This window comes from Mustela putorius, unplaced genomic scaffold, assembly GCF_011764305.1.
Source record: "Mustela putorius furo isolate JIRA1106 unplaced genomic scaffold, ASM1176430v1.1 tig00000585_pilon_pilon_pilon, whole genome shotgun sequence".
Lineage (NCBI taxonomy): Eukaryota > Metazoa > Chordata > Mammalia > Carnivora > Mustelidae > Mustela > Mustela putorius.
In genome coordinates, this window is record NW_025421424.1 from 6,855,082 (window position 1) to 6,871,765 (window position 16,684).

The window sequence follows — 16,684 nt, forward strand, 5'->3', positions numbered from 1 at the left end:
AGAGAAATTAGTCAGAGACTAGGCGCCAAACAAACAAAAAAAAAATTAAAACGCCTATGACTGAGTAACAACCGACATCAATCAAAACGCGTATAAGGAAGGAAGAAACTCAGTCCGCCCAGCCGCAAACCATTTTGACCACCAGGCCCTGGGAGCCAGACACCAAAGGCGGGGAAGTGCCAGGCCTGGGGTTCTGCGCAGGTGAAGCTCCGAGAGGCCGCCCCTTCAAGTAAGCCACCCGCGGCCTGGGCCGCCACTGCGCAGGCGCGTATGGCTGCTGCCGGGGCGCCTTTGGAACGTACCGGAAGTGACGTTTGTAACGCTGGGCCGGGTTCAAGGAAGATTCGGGTCCGTGATCAAGGCTGGGCCTGTGGTCCTGGGCCACTATGAGCTGCACCATCGAGAAGATCCTGACAGACGCCAAGACGCTGCTGGAGCGGCTGCGGGAACACGACGCGGCCGCAGAGTCGCTGGTGGATCAGTCCGCCGCGCTGCACCGGCGGGTGGCCGCTATGCGGGAGGCGGGGACGGCGCTTCCGGACCAGGTCGGGCAAAGGGTAGGGGTCCGTGCCCGCAGGATCTGTGCACCCGAGGGGTGGAGGGCGAAGCAACGTGGGAACTCGGGTGTAAGTCTATGCCTAGTCTCAGAGGGTGGCGGTGAGACCTTTTTGCGGGGTCGAGGTTGAGAATGCTGCCATGGAGCTCCGATTCCTGCTTCTTCGGTTGCATCCGCGGCTGTTTCCCTGTTAATGGCGCGCTTAGTCTGTCTCTGTTTGTTCAGTATCGGGGAGATGCATCCGATATAAAGGACATGTCCAAATTCAAACCTCACATTCTGCTGTCCCAAGAAAATACACAGATTAGAGACTTGCAGCAGGAAAACAGAGGTTAGTCAGGCCTTTTTGCGTAGTACGATTTTCTCATATCCAGTAATATTTCAAAAGCTTTTGCCTAACTATTCATCCTGTATGTATCTTAAGATTAGGACTTTTAAAAGCGTTATTCTGTGATGATCCCTAACAATAAAGTGTTACGTTACCCATTTTAAGCTCATCTGACTGATTTTGTATCTGTAGGCCGCTTTTCAAAAGGGGTGCTTAGTAGAGTTGAATTATTGCATGGCTTATTTATGTACCCCCTTATGGATATTTGCACAATAAAAGTGTTAATATACTCAAGGGCTTGAACTTTTTATGTTTAAATATTAATTGAAATACACACGAACGTTAAGATGGAAGAGATTTTTTTTTTTTAATGTTCTTGTGCAAGGTGGAAGAACTGAATTTTAGCTTCAGGGTGTATATTCTTAGGCTTGATGAGTACATTATTAATGATAGCAGTATGAAGTTATTTGTATATCACTTGACAGAGAACTTTCGCATATATCATCCCATTATATTCTTATGTCTTCATTTTGACGTAGATAAGTCTTAGGTACTTAATATGACAGTGCAGTTAAGAAATAGGCTCAGAGAAGGTAATGATTTTCGTAAGAATAGTAGTAAGCTTGTAACTTACTGAACTGAACTGAAACCCATGTCTTCTTATTGTACATCCCATGTTGTTTCTACCAGACTGTGCTGCCTCTGCCTGGAAAGTTATTTTTATCATAGACCTTAACCGTTGAGTTTTGTGGACTTAAACACTGAGTATAACTTTGCATTCACAGTATCTCATGAAGTGTCATAAAATTCCAACTGTTAAGAGTTTTGGCTTTGGGAGCTCTCTCTCAGACATCACTGCCAAGTGATTTTATTTTTTTGATAGAGCTATGGGTTTCCTTGGAGGAACATCAGGATGCTTTGGAACTCATCATGAGCAAGTACCGGAAACAGATGTTACAATTAATGGTTGCCAAAAAGGCTGTGGATGCTGAACCAGTCCTGAAAGCTCACCAGTCTCACTCTGCAGTAAGAAACTTTGATGAATAACTTCTGAATGAATGGGATTAAAATCTTGAATTGTTTTAAATTGCTTGTTTTTTGAAGGAAATTAAGCTTGTTTATCACATTCACTGTTGATTTTGCAGCAGCTTTGGAAGGATATGAATAGAAAGAAGGGAGTAATGGGCAGCTCAGAAGCTTTTTTCTTTTAGTGGGACTAAGGTTCCTTACTCCTGTGTGCCCCAAGATCTCGATGAATGGATGCTTATGCAAACATAAGGCAAGGTAGTACTGATGGTGCTCAGTAAATACTTGGTTGGGTACAACTGTACTTCCACTAAACTATAAGCTCCTTGATTAAGGAGCATGGATTCTTCTCTTATCCCTAGCACAGTACCTGGCACATAGCAGGCGGTCAGTAAACCTTTATTAAAGTAAACTATATAGCATCACACTATGTTGTTAGAGAGAAATAATATTTAATATTTAAACAACAAAATATTAAAATAATAAAATAATATATAAAAATACATAATATAAAATATGTGTATAATATATGAAATAATAAATAATAAAAATATTAAATATTAAATAATATTTAAATGATATTTTTAAAAATACGTGGCATAGTTTCTGTACTTCAGTTGCTTACGTTGTAATTTGGGAGACCCAATAATTGTGCTTATGTTTGTAGGGTGTTTAATAGGTATCATTGTACATTCATGTATATTATATCATTGAAACCAGGGTTGATAGATTGGCACCTCACTATTTGTTCTATGGAATTTATGAAAGATAAGTTTCATCTTAGATTCCTTTGAAGGCATTTTGTGGACTTAACAAAAGTCTTGGTGAGCAGGAATATTTTAAATATGTGACTAGCTCTCAAAGTAAATAAATAAATAAATAGCTCTCATCTGGAAGAGAAAAATAAACTATTTTCCGTAATGTGGAGAAAAGAACTTAAAAGATACAGTTTAGCTCACATGAGAAAGTTGGGAAGAGATATAACCAAGGATAAAGTAAGGTACCTTGGGATGTGGTAGGCTTCCTGCCAATTAAACTATTCAGCAGGTGGTTAGACTAGAATCAGTCTTTAAAACAAAGTGTGAATACCACAAGATAACTTTGTTATGGCTTTGCCTCTAAGGACTCAGATTATAGTGAAACTTCTACATAACTTCTATAGCATAGATTAAATGAACTTCTAACATTGTAATGCACGTATCCTCATGAACTTCATATCTGCAGAAAAAATAACTTTTTCACTTTTTTTTTCTTAATATCTTCACAGGAAATTGAGAGTCAGATTGACAGAATCTGTGAAATGGGAGAAGTGATGAGGAAAGCAGTTCAGATGGATGATGACCAATTTTGTAAGATTCAGGAAAAACTGGCCCAATTAGAGGTAAGATTGTTGCTATTATAGGTTCGCAATACTTAGGACGTTTTCTCAGAGTCTGGAAGGTAGGCCATTACTATCCTAGGCAGTGTATTGATGTTTTCTTTGTGTTCATGATTTAAAATGAAAACTTCTTCCAGGAGTATCCAGGTGTTTCAGTTGCTTGAGTGTCTGACTCTTGAGTTCAGCTCAGGTCATGATCCCAGGGTTGTGAAATGATCCCTGTGTTGGGCTCACTCAACTTCTTTCTGCTTGAGATCCTCTCCCTCTTCCTCTGCCCCTGCTGCTCCCCATTCTCTCTTTTTCTAAAAAATAAAATCTTAAAAGAAAATAAATCTTAAAACAACTCCTTCTCCATAACCTTTTCAGGAACATAAATGTAATCAGCAGCAAACAATGAAAATGCCAACTATGTCTTGGCTAGAAATGGAAATAATTGTCATATTAAGAGGTTAGAGACAGTGGAAGAAACAAATTACATGTGAGCTAAAATCCCTCCAGGGAACGCCTGGGTGGTTCAGTTAAGCATCTGCCTCCAGTTCGGGTCATGATCCCAGGGTCCTGGGAGCAGGTACTGCATCAGGCTCCTTGTTCAGCAGGGAACCTAGTGCTCCCCCTGCTTGTGCACGCTCACTCTCTCCCCCTCTCTGTCTGACAAATTAATCTTCAAAAAATAAAATACAAAAAAATTTTTAAAAATTAAAAATAAATCCCTCCTGTCGTAAAAGGAAGTCGAAATTGATGATCAAAAAATAGCAATACAGCCATATTAATAATTATTGATCATTCCTCTATGAATCATAGAAGTACCAAAAGAAAGAGATAGAAATATTAAAAGTGGTTACCTTTGGGGAACAAGGCCTGCCACTTATTTTATAAACCTTATGGTCTTCATTTTTTAAAAGTTATTTTCATGTAATTTTTTTCATTATCATAGTATTTTACAAAAAAAAAAAGCATGGGGGTATTAGTATGCTCATAAAATTATTAAGAAAACACATTAAAATAGGTGGTTTGAATGTTGCTTAATTACCAGGTACTATCATGGACCCTTTGAGAAATACCAGAGGAAAAAAGATAGGATATCCCTGAGTATTGTGAAAGGAATAAGACTGATATGATATGAAATGCTTCATACATGCTAGGGGAGATGCACAGTACTAAGGAAAGCACTTTATATGGTAGATGATTTAATGACCATGGGCCCAGACTCTTGGTGAAACGTGAAGATGCTATGGTTTATCAGAATTTCCTACAGAGAGAATAAAGATGAAAAGTGCATGTTGCCCTACCTGGAAATCAAAGGGAGTGACAAAGGTCTCAAATAGGAATTAGGAGTTAGTTAAAATGATAGGATGACTTTATCTGCACTATCCCTGATTTACTCAGATATAGAAATAGCCCTGAGGAAATATGGGACAAATTTTATTAAATATTTTAAGTGGAAAGGACACAAGCATCAGATTGAAACCCCAGGAATACCACATCCAAGTTGTCTGAGTTTGGACAAGTTTTTGGACTTTTGTGGGCCACAGTGTCCTCATCTTAAAGAGAACATGGATGTGAGCAATGGTACCTGCCCTATGGGTTGTTCTGAGGTGTACATATGTACATCTTACATATGTAAGACACCCAGTGGTACCTGATCTCCCCAGTGAGTAGTTTCTTTCCCCTTTCTTTCCTTTCTCCAGAACATCCAGGAGAGAAGACTGAGCAGAGTCAAGATATTTTTAGGAATTTAAAAGGCACAGGGCATATTCAATTACTCAGGAAATGTATGTTAAATGATGAATAATTAGTGTTTTAGGAAATTCTCAATTACTTTCTTTCCATAAAACATTTAGAATTAAAACACTTTCTGTTCCTGGTCTAAAACAGTGTATTCTGATGTAGTTTGACAGTCAAAATACTTGATATAAACAAACCTTTTTTTTTTTTTCCAGCTTGAAAATAAAGAACTTCGAGAATTATTGTCCATCAGCAGTGAGTCTCTTCAGGTCAGGAAGGAAAACTCAGTGGACACTGCTTCCCAAGCCATCAAATAACTCAACTTCTGAATGACAGCTGGAGATTGTTAATCAAGGAAGGAAATTATCTTTCTATTTGAGTATTGTCCATTTAGTGTCTTGCCTCAGACTTGATTTAATGTTTATTAAAGGTATCAGGTGGCAGTTTAGAATTCGCAGTCAAATTGGCTGTCCACAAAATGGTTTTTGGGTGTGTTCGTGAAATACACACTGAGTTTCACCATTCCTTTCTCTAAGAGACCTATTTTTACTTTTCAGTTCTGGGACCTCAATTTATTATCGATTCCTTTTTGTTTCTTCACATCTGTCAGACTTAGAGCCTTTTATTATAAGCCAGCAATCTTTATTTTATATAGGATTATAAATTACACTTCTAAAAAAATTTTAAGAGATTAGCTTTTTAAATTATTTGGCACAAATCTAGATTTTTTTCCCCATTTTTAAAAAGTAATACAATTCCACACAACTAGATTGGCAGATTGTCTGATTTATGATGTCATTCACCTCCTATGAAGTTTTAAGTCTCTCTGGTGCTAAGAGTTGGCACTTTATGATCTGGTGTCTTTACTCTTAATTTGAGAGAACCTACTGCTAGTTCCCAAGAAGCATACTTGAAAATAGGCAACTGGAGAGTCATCATATTGTTCAAAGAACCCTGGGAAATTTGTCCTTTGTGTGACATACACATGTACTCTTCGTTCAGATGCTGAAGGAGCTGTTATTTATTCTGTTAGATATTAATAGTCAACTTTTCAATATTGTCCTCCTAGGTAATCTTCAACTTGGATGGTTTACTCAGTTGAAGAGCATAAAATGGTCTTCTCACATTGTAGTTTTTAGGTACTACATTCTATTTAATTTATATATAACTTTTGTTTCATAGTTAAGAACCATCACTCACTTAGATGTCTTTCATTACTAGTACTGCTAGTTGGCTTTCTTTTTAGATCCATTTATCATGAGGAAGCAAAATTTTATCACTCAATGAGAGTTACTACATTTGTTGTGCTGTGAGGACAACAAAGCAGTGTTGAGATTCAAATGCTGAGCGGTCAGCCAGACTTACTCATCAACTCACTTGCCTATCACAGTTTAGTTACATACCAAATTTACAAATTGCTTCATGTTACACTATCAACTCGGGTTTGCCCAAAAATAATTGAAATAATGAATCCCAAACCTGTCCATATTTTCCAGTAGTACTGAGCACCATACTGACAGGAGACACAGTATTTAAGAGTTTTTTGTTAGTACTTTGCGTGATGTAAAATTTCTTTTGTACTGCCATAAAGACTTAACTCCAGTTAAAACAATAAAACATCACGAAGATACCCTAAAAGCATCTGACCCCACTAACTTGGCCTATTGTGGTCTTTAATGATTAGGTGTATGTCATTTAGAAACTCAAATTTCTATTCAAAGTCCTTCATAGAATTTGAAAAATACTTCCACCCTCAATGTAGGCATTTTTATCTTATTTCCCAACAGGAAGTAAAACTTTAGTCCAGCCATTTGGCTTGAAGTATATGCCCTAAGTGCCACTTTGTGTCCCATGGTTCCACTCAGGAAGCAGGTACCCCTACGTGATATATCAGCTGCCATGGCCAATTTGCAGTAAAAATGATAAAGTCATCAAATGGCCCATTAAAGTATGAGATGGTGTCTCTTTATCTGCCTTATGTTCCTTTAAAGTTGTTTACATCTTGGATATCAGGATAAATCTATGTTAACTTTTCCCCCTGCCAAATCAAAAGCTTGAAGTTTGAGTGAAAGAGCTCTCCGTGCCCTACAAAATGTATATTTTGGCTGGTGTTAATACAAATACAGCATTTCTAATAAAAATATTTTAAGAATAATAGTTAAGTTTTACTCAGTAATGAGTCTAATTATTAGGAAATACAAAGGTTTCTTTTTTACATATCTAGCAACCTGTTAAATAAACAGGGCTTTTCATAAGTATTTTATAATTAGCATAATGTAGTCGGCAGTATAACTCTACAAATAGCTGTTTCTAAAATGGTTTTAGAGATTTCTTCATGATTAAGAATCCAAAATTATACAATTAGAAATCATATAAAGTTAAAACAGAGTTTGGAAGTACCTTGAAAAATGCTTAAGTAGTACCCATTTTTACCTTAATAATACCTTATTTCAGTGTTCCTCAAAATGGTTGGCTGACTACTGGAACAGAAATCTGGGAATGGGATCCAGGAATTTGTGCTTTAATAATTGTCCCTGATAACTTCTAAGGATACTATTTTGAAAATCTAGTCTACTATGTACCAGACACTTCATTTGGAGTTATGAATGAAAAAAAGGTAGGGGAAAAACCTTGACACTTTCAGAAGAAAAATTCGGTAGAAAAGACCTATAATTATAGTGCAGTGATACATCTAATATGAGGGTGTACAGGACACAGAGGAGAAAGCTTGGTGCTTTCTAGTTATCATATAATCTCCATTTCAACTGTACCTCGTTTTACACATACTCAGGCACAAGGAGGTTATGCTACATATCTAAACAAGATTCCACCCCGCAGAGACTGTAAAACATAATCTTAACCACTAAGTTAAATGCCAAATACTGGTGGGAATTCAAGTGGTTCTTGATTAGTAAAAACTACTTTTAGTAATAGTGCAAAGGAAACACCACAGCCCATATATTAGGAAATAGGAATTCAATAAATGGAGTCATAATGAGACATATTTGTCATCTCTTTTCTAGAATGATGTAGCTGAAAGCTTGTATGCATGCAACTGACACAATGTTTCATCAGTGGTCTTACCTATGTATGGAAAAGTGCAGTTCTGTCTTTGAAATCTGCTTCCTTAGCATGTATGGCTTTTCATCTTTCATGTTCTTGTGATTGCAAGAGGTTGGTGCTGTGCCAGGTGTCTTGGCCATATTGAAGGCAGAAAGAAAGAGAGAAATGGCCTATGTCAATGTGTGTATCCTCTTTTATGAAGAAAAGCAAATCTTTCCCAGAAATTCCAGACAGATTTACCTGTCTCACTTGCCTGCCTCTTTAAATGGTTACTTCTGCCTGCAAGGACTGGGTACAGAGTTGCCTCAAATAAAATCAGTATTCTATTATCAAGGAGGAAAGAGTATTGAGAAAGCAATTAACGATGTCCGACAAGTCCTTTTACATTGAATAGTTTTAACAAGTGAAAACATTAGCTGAAGGTGTTGGTGTTAGGTAGCCAAGAGAATGAGCTGGAATGGCAGAAAACTGTCATTTCTTTTTTGGCTGCCCAGTATCCTTATTCCTATCCTTTTAGGGAATCCCTCACCTAATGAGGCAAAGCCTTCCTCCCTCCTAAGAAATTTGAAAGTGTCAGATAAAGGTTTTCCCAGTCTCTTTTGCAGCTAAGGAAGATGCATCTGTCTTAAAACTCTAAAGTTAGGCAAAAAAGCAGGAAACTATAGAATTTGAGTAAAGGCCTACAACACTGGCTACCATATGCAGTTCCCCAGAGGAGCTGCAAAAGTGGCTTGAATAACATTCAGTAACCAGTGTCAGCGAAGTCAGGGGTGTAAGCTGCTGTGTCCCTGCCACACAGTGGGATCTTCACTGAAGCAATTATCTGAAGTGAATAGAGGCTCTGTAGCCTCTAATTCTAGTTTTTCTGGCTGTCTTAGTGATCCTGAAGATTGCTTATTAGCGTTTCAATAAAATCACTTTTTGTTAAAGTTAACCTGAATTGCCTATAATTAAGAATGCTAATTGATAAAATAAGCAGTTTTAAAAATAACCATGCCAGGGGCACCTAGGTGGCTCAGTTAAGTGCCCAACTCTTGATCTCAGCTCCTGTCTTGATTTCAGGGTTATGAGTTAATCCCTGTGTTTGGTTCCAGACTGGGTGTGGAGACTACTTAAAAACAAATAAACAAAAAAAACCATGCAAATATAAATTTTGCAACACTGTATACATAGTGTTGTACTTACATTTTAATGTTTGACACATAAAAGGATGTGTAACGTGCAATAGATTTTCAAACATAATCACTTGTTACCTAAGAATTAGAACATTACCCACAATTTGCATTTATCTATTTGAGCTCCTCTCCTGTCTCTCCCCACCCCGCTACTCCCTCTTCTTGATAGTTCTCTCACATGGGAAAAGACCTAAAATACGTATGTATCCCTAAAGTGCCATTTTTTAGTTTTGTTCCTTTTTGAGCTTCACAAAAATGGTATCATATTTTACATAGACTATGGAGATCTGGCTTTTTTCACTCAACATTGTTTCTAAGATCCTTTTGTACATAGCTGTCATTTATTTGCACTGATGTACAATATTTCATTGTGTAACTATGTAATAGATTGTGAAAATACATATATAATAGTATAGTTATGCATTTTTAAATCCTAGTATCTGACTTCCTTATTTCTAATTCTCCATCTACCTCATTTAGATTAAATATATTTCACAATAAGCGGTCATATTGCACATTTTTCAGTTGTTTCACTTGCAATTGTCTCAGCAACCTTCAGAGGGAATTAAGGACTATTATCTGCTAATATGATGGAAAGCAGATCATGTTTTTTCTTTTGTTACAAAGAATCCTAAAGAGGAGGCAGAACCTTCAGAGCTTCTGAATGAACTACAATTCACTCAAAATTTGATCTAGCCTCCTAAAAATACACAAAAAATTGATGGAAGTGGTCTTCTGTATGTTATTGATCCTAAGATTCATTTTTATTTCCTATTTTAACATCTCTAAAATTGGGATAGGTCTAATACATGTAGGGGTTTGTAGTGTAGTTGATTCTAAGCATAAGCAAAATTAGCCATGTTCCTGATGGCATGGACTGGCCAAAGGTAAGTTCTTGGTATTCTGATCAAGAAACCATTTTAAGGGGTGCCTGGGTGGCTCAGTCGGTTAAGTGTCTGCCTTTGACTCAAGTCATGATCCCAGGGTCTGGAATGGAGCCCCACATCAGGCTCCTTGCTCAGCAGGGAGCCTACTTTTCTTGTTCCCTCTGCTGCTCCCCTTGCTTGTACTCTTTCCTCTCAATCTCTGTCAAATAAGTAAATAAAATCTTTTAAAAACTTTTTTTAAGCACTATTCAAAAAGGGAATAGGGGTTTAGCTGTTGTTTATGAACTTTGCATTCATGTGAACCTTCCTGTAGGATCAGGAGAGTGCCAGCACAAGAACTTGGAGTATGGCTGTATTAATTCTCTATTATAGCCATATAACAGATTACCGCACATTTACTACTTTAAAGCAATGCTCATTTATTCTCTTACGATTCTGTAGGTTAGAAGTCCATGCAGGGTTTAACGAGGTTCCCATCTAATGATCTCACAAGACTGAAATCAAGCTGTCAGCATAGGCTAGCATCTCATTTGAGGCTCTGGGCCCTCTCCCAAGTTCACATGGTTGTTGGCAAAATTCCTTTCTGTGCAGGTGTACAACTCCTAGGACTTTAAGGCCAATAGAAGTTCCGACTCCCTTTATAGACTCCACTTATAAATGCTCACCTGAGGAGTGCCTGGGTGGCTCAGTCCATTAAGCAACTGACTCAATTTTGGGTCAGGTCATAATCTCAGGGTCCTGAGATTGAACCCTGTGTTGGGTTCCACGCTCAGCTCGGGCTGTTTGAGAGTCCCTCCCCCTCTGTTCTCCCTCACACCCTCTCACTCCTCTAAGAATAAATAAATAAAAATCTTGAAAATAAAAAAATAAAAGCTCACCAGGCCTAACCAAAAGAATCTTCAGCTTGATTAACCCAACTAATTAGAGAGCTTAATTACAACTGCAGTAATCTCTTCTCCACAAAGGAGATACGACTATCTTCTAATATCCACAGGTTCAGCCCATGCTCAAGGGCAGGTGATTATACACAGCATGTACAGAGGTGGTGGGATTCTTGGCAGCCATCTTAGAATTCCGCTGACCACAAGGCTTTTAGCAGCTTGGAATAAAATCCTAGACAGCAACGACACACTCTTATGAAATTCTGCATTACCAGTATTCTTGATGACCCAAGAATGATTCTGTGAGGAAAACCTGCACATCTATGAGCCAAAAAGATTCAGCAAGATCTATCAACGTATGTCAAAATCAGTGAACCAAAGTTTAGCAGAAAAAGGTATTTTCCTAGTCCTTGTTAGTTTCCTAGAGTTACCATAATAGGTTAATACAAATGGATGGCTTAAAACAATAGAAATTTATTCTCACAGTTCTGATGGCTAAAAGTCTGAAATTAAGGTGTTGACAAGGTTGGTTCCTTCAGTTTCTGCCAATCCTTGGCATTCCTTGGCTTCTAGATATAGTATGGCAATTTCTGCTGGTATTCTCCCTGTATGTTTGTGTCTGTGTCCAAATTCCCCTCTTTGAAGAATACCAGTCATTGGATTAGTGTTTACTGTAATTCATTATGACTTTATCTTAATTTGATTATATCTGCAAAGACCCTATTCCCAAAAAGGCCACATTCTGAGCTTCTGAAAAGACTTCAATTTTGAGAGGAAAAATTAAGTATAGTCCCAAAGCATCTTCTCCCGCTCCCCCCCCCAAAAAAACATTTAGTAATTATAAAGGAAAAATTAAAATTTTACTATGATAATCCTGGCCGACTCCACTTTAACCAACTGATTAAGGTAAACATCACTAATAATACATTTCAACATTTTATGCCCCCTGGTATGATGCAGTGAGAAGGGTACATAATCTAAACAATGTTTCAAGGAAAACATCAGATAAAAACAAGTAGAACGATGTTTACAAAATAACTGATCAATGTTCTAAAGTATCCAGGTCATGAAAGATAAGAAACTTTCATAGAATGGAGGAGAGTAAGGAGACATAACGGCTAAATGCAGGGTGGGATTCTGGATTTGATTCTGGAAACGAAAATGGATATTAGGGGGAAAACTGACAAAACCTGAATAAATTTTGTAGTTTAGTTAATATTGTGTCAAGGTTAATTTCCTAGTTCAGAAAATTGTTCTATGGTTAGGTAACCTTAACATAATGGGAAACTGGGTGAAGGGTTTGTGAGAACTTTCTACATAATTTTTCTAATTCTTTTGTAAGTCTACAGTTAACTCAACCGAGACATCTGGGTGGCTCAGGCGGTTAAGTGTCTACCTTCCATTCAGGTCATGATCTCAAGATCCTGGGATTGAGCCATAGGTTGGGCTCCCTGCTCAGCAGGGAGCCTCCTTCAGCCTCTGCCTACTGCTCCCCCTGCTTGTGCTTGCTTACTCTCTCTCTCTGCCAAATAAATAAAATAAAATCTTTAGAGAATAAAATAAAATAATCTCAAAAAATTCATATTCCCCTGATTACTAATGAGGCTAAGCATAATTTCAAATGCTTATTTGCCTACACATTTTTTAAATTTTTTAAAATTTTACTTTTTTAAAATTAAAAAAATTTTTTTTATTTATTTGAGAGAGAGAGCATGAGAAGGGGATGGGACGGAAGGAGAGGGAGAAGTAAGCTCCCTACTGAGCAGGGAGCCCAATACAGGGCTCAATCCCAGGGCCCCAGGACCATGACCTAAGCCGAAGGCAAATGCTTAACAGTAAGCCACCCAGGCACTGCTATATAGTTTTTTTTTAATGAGGACATTCAAGTGATTCCCCCATTTCTTTTCCTTGACTTTTTCTTATTTATATGTATGAATATATACTCATGATACTAATACATGGTCAGTTTTACATGTTGCAAACATATATTCTCCTAATTTGTTGATTTTAAATTTTTAAAAATTTTTTTAAAATTTTAAAATTTTTTTAAATTTAAAAAATTTAAATTTGTTGATCAATGACTATATAATCAAATTTATTACTACAAAGAAAGAGACTCAAAAGAGTTAGGCTTTGTGAAGAAGTTTTAGGAATACCTTCACCAATTTACTTTGCTTATTTTTTTACTTTATATACACATAAGAGTGATACATGATAAAAATATTTTTAACCTGTACCCCTGGGGATAAAAATATATGTTTATAAAAAATAAAAAATAAAAAAAAAATATTTTTAAACTTTGTTTAGACCTAAAGTACATCTAAATAAGTTTTAAACAGCTCCATTAATAAATATAAAAATTCTAAGTAATAACAATGTTACGTCAGGGTGAAAATAGCAACATATTTTCTTCTTGCTGGTGTACAAATAATGATGTATCATACAATCAGTACTGTCTTAGATTTAATGAAATATATAACTCATTCATTCGATGACTATTTACTTAAATATTAAGTACTTACTGTTATATTAGTCCCTGTCCTAGGGTTAGGGGATGCAATGATGAACCAGAGAACTGACGCTTGGACTATTGTTGAGGAAGAAGAGGAATAAAAAAATTCATAAATGTGTTAATTTTGGATAACAACACATTATGAAAACAATAAAACAAGTTAATGTTATAGAAAGTGATGGCAATAGTGCATATTTTTACTTTAGAGAAGATCTTTGTAAGGCCATAACATTTTGAGCTAAAATCTGAATGATGAGAAACTGTCAAAAAGTGATGGTTGGGGTTGGTGGTGGGGCACCTGGTTGGTTCGGTTGGTTGAGCATTAATCAGGCTCTTGGTTTCTGCTCAGGTCATGATCTCGGGGCCTGGAATTGAGCTCCATGTTGGCCTCCATGCTCAGCAGGGCATCTGCTTCAGGATTCTCTCCCCCTTCCTCTGCCCCTCCCACCCTGAGTATGCACATGTGTACGTGCACTCTCTCGCTCTCTCTCTCTCTCAAATGAATAAAATAAATCTTTATAAAGCGTGATGATTTGGGGAAAAGAGAATTCCAGATGGAGGCAACAGTAAATGCAAGAGTTCTGAGTAGGAAGAAATCTACAATGTTGGAAGAACCAAAACAGCAATGGAATTGAATCGCGGTGAACTGGATGTTAGAGATTTAGTGGGAAGTAGGTCATTTAGGGCTCTGTAGGCCATGGTAAAATAGTTTGGATTTTAGTTTAAGTGCAGTTGGTTTTCATTTGGCTCTAATTTAAGTTTGGTTAACAATATGCTTTTGCTCCACCTTTCCCTTTGGTTAACTGATTCCCAAAGCTAAAGTGTTATGGTGACTACCTTTATAATGCAGCAGCTTAGTGAATCCACATAATTCTTGCCTTCAGTGCAACATTGACACTTTAAAGGAAAGCATAGAGTTTTTGCACTATTCTTATTTAGATTCTAACATTTTATTACATATTTCTTATTTTTATTTACATAATGCATTTGAACTGTTGGGGGCTTGTTAATGAATAAAAAATTTTGGAATGCAGGATTCTAGGATTAAATCTTAATTGTTTCTTAATAATAAGAAATGATGAGGGGTGCCTGGGTGATTCAGTCGTTAAGTGTCTTCCTTTGGCTAGGGTCCTGATCCCAGGACCCTGGGATAGAGCCCTGCATTGGGCTTCCTGCTCTGCAGGGAGCCTGCTTCTCCCTCTCCCACACCCCCTGCTTGTGTTCCCTGTCTCGCTGTGTCTCTCTCTGTCCAATAAATAAATAAAATCTTGAAGAAGAAGAAGAAGGAGGAGGAGGAGGAGAAGAAATGATTATTCTTTATGAAAGTTGCTGCTCTAAATGGTGTTTTTCTGTTCTGAAATCTTGAATATGGATCCCCTTACTATCCACTATTACCAAAATTTTATAAAAGAAGTTCCCTTTACCTTCCCTAAATAGGAAGGACATAATGTCAGAATAAAGAGTCCAAATCTTGAATAAATTTAGCCTTATTTTATTAAAAAATCTCCACCCTGACCTAATTTTTCTCATTTCATAGAGAACTTAGAAAAGTCTCATCCTATACAGTTCCCATCACTGCTCAAGAAAACTTTACAAATGTGTAAAGGATGGTTACTTTTGTTTGTCAAATATACAAGAGATAAGTGCTTATTGATATTCATAGAGAGATTAAGAAAAACAATCATAATCGATTTCATTGCCTCTATGTTTCTCAAAGAAGAAAAACTAATATGATAAATACCAAAAATAATATATACTTTTTTTTGCTTCATGTTATTCCTTAATACACTTGATCTTAGCCAAAAGGCCAAGAAGCAATCACATTACTCCTTAATAGACTATCTCCTCAAAATCCATGACTACCCCATTATATAGGAAAAAGTTTACCAAGTGATTTCACAAGTTTCTGCTTTAACTTCTGTTTTAAAAAATAAACCTAGGGGTGCCTAGGTGGCTCAGTGGGTTAAGCCTCTGCCTTTGGTTCAGGTCATGATCTCAGGGTCCTGGGATGGAGGCCTGCATCCAGCTCTCTGCTCAGCAGAGAGCCTGCTTCCCCCTCTATCTCTGCCTGCTGCTCTGCCTACTTGTGATCTGTCTCTCTGTGTCAAATAAATAAATAAAATCTTTTATTTAAAAAAGTGATCACTATACATTTTTTCAGCTTTTTTACTTCAAAATTAACCTGAAAAAAAAATTATTGCCGTAAAATGTAGTGATCTTCTAAAACTGAAATCAACCTCTAGTTATGGGTAGTACTTGTAGAAAGAATAAATCACTTAAACTGTGATTTAAATCAAATGACTCCATCTTTTGTTTTCTTGAATGCATTGGGGAGCTAAAATGTAAGCCTCTGGATGTAAGCATATTTGCATTTTTGGTTAAATGTAAATGATACTAATTATGGACTGAGGAGGAATTTAAAGGCAACTGAGACAATCAGAATGATGAGGATGAAATGGTTATATAATTTAAGAAGGTATTTAGAAATTATGTGTAATGGTAGAAATCAAGACTCACTCATTCTTATTCTTTCTTATTAATTGGAATTATATATATAGAATTTGAGACTATTACTCTTTACATTTCCCATTACTGTGATATTTGAGAATGTGCGCTCTTAGACCTAATTCTACTTTTAGCCCAGCTTCACATGACCTTGTTTCTAGTGCAAGAGCCCAGGGCAGTTTCTCTGTAACATTAGATTGGATTATCCAGACTAGATCTATTGCTAAGAAAAGATCTCAATTTAAGAAATGGACAAAGGAAACAAAACAGCTGGTTTGATATATTAAATGATTTGTACTGCCCCAAAAGAACATTCCAATTTCTGCCAACTTTTTACACTGTTGTTCAGTGTTATTCATTCAACAAGCCTTTGAGAGTTGTCTATGCCAAGCATTGTCAGGACCAAGTATGCAAAGATGAATGTCATAGGCTCTGCCTTAAAGTATCACTAGCTAGTATAAACTAATAATTACTTACAGTAAGCGATGAAAAGTATTGAAAGCAAATACATAGCAAATATCTTGTGCCTAGGAAAGCGTGGGAAGGCATCAAAGAGAACAAAGAGGCTGCTAGGAGGTGGAATGTAATTGGACCAATAGCAACAGAGGTAAGAGGAAAATCTTTTAAAAAATCTTAAGTAGGATACTG

The 16,684-nt window shown here is 36.9% G+C and overlaps 1 protein-coding gene and 1 pseudogene across 2 annotated transcripts; one reads left to right on the forward strand and one right to left on the reverse strand.

Moving 5' to 3' along the window:
- The first annotated feature begins 293 nt into the window (after positions 1 to 293).
- SIKE1 (suppressor of IKBKE 1) lies at positions 294 to 7,170 on the forward strand. 2 transcript variants are annotated; one of them, XM_004769879.3, is made up of 5 exons: positions 294 to 557; positions 782 to 887; positions 1,768 to 1,910; positions 3,178 to 3,291; positions 5,229 to 7,170. In XM_004769879.3, exons 1-5 carry the CDS (start codon positions 387 to 389, stop codon positions 5,328 to 5,330), a joined length of 636 nt encoding a protein of 211 aa, XP_004769936.2. In that variant the 5' UTR covers positions 294 to 386; the 3' UTR covers positions 5,331 to 7,170. The 2 variants fall into 2 exon arrangements, with proteins under 2 accessions (XP_004769936.2, XP_004769937.2); XM_004769880.3 differs by having other exon boundaries at positions 295 to 545.
- Positions 7,171 to 15,259: 8,089 nt separating this feature from the next.
- On the reverse strand, positions 15,260 to 15,350 carry LOC123392558 (annotated as a pseudogene).
- Positions 15,351 to 16,684: the final 1,334 nt, after the last annotated feature.

Bases quoted from the DNA above. Each gene is read 5' to 3' on its own strand.
- SIKE1 (XM_004769879.3), top strand. From the start codon at position 387: ATGAGCTGCACCATCGAGAAGATCCTGACAGACGCCAAGACGCTGCTG. The intron at 1,911-3,177 runs GTAAGAAACTTT...ATATCTTCACAG, and splicing joins CTCACCAGTCTCACTCTGCA to GAAATTGAGAGTCAGATTGA. The intron at 3,292-5,228 runs GTAAGATTGTTG...TTTTTTTTCCAG, and splicing joins AAAAACTGGCCCAATTAGAG to CTTGAAAATAAAGAACTTCG.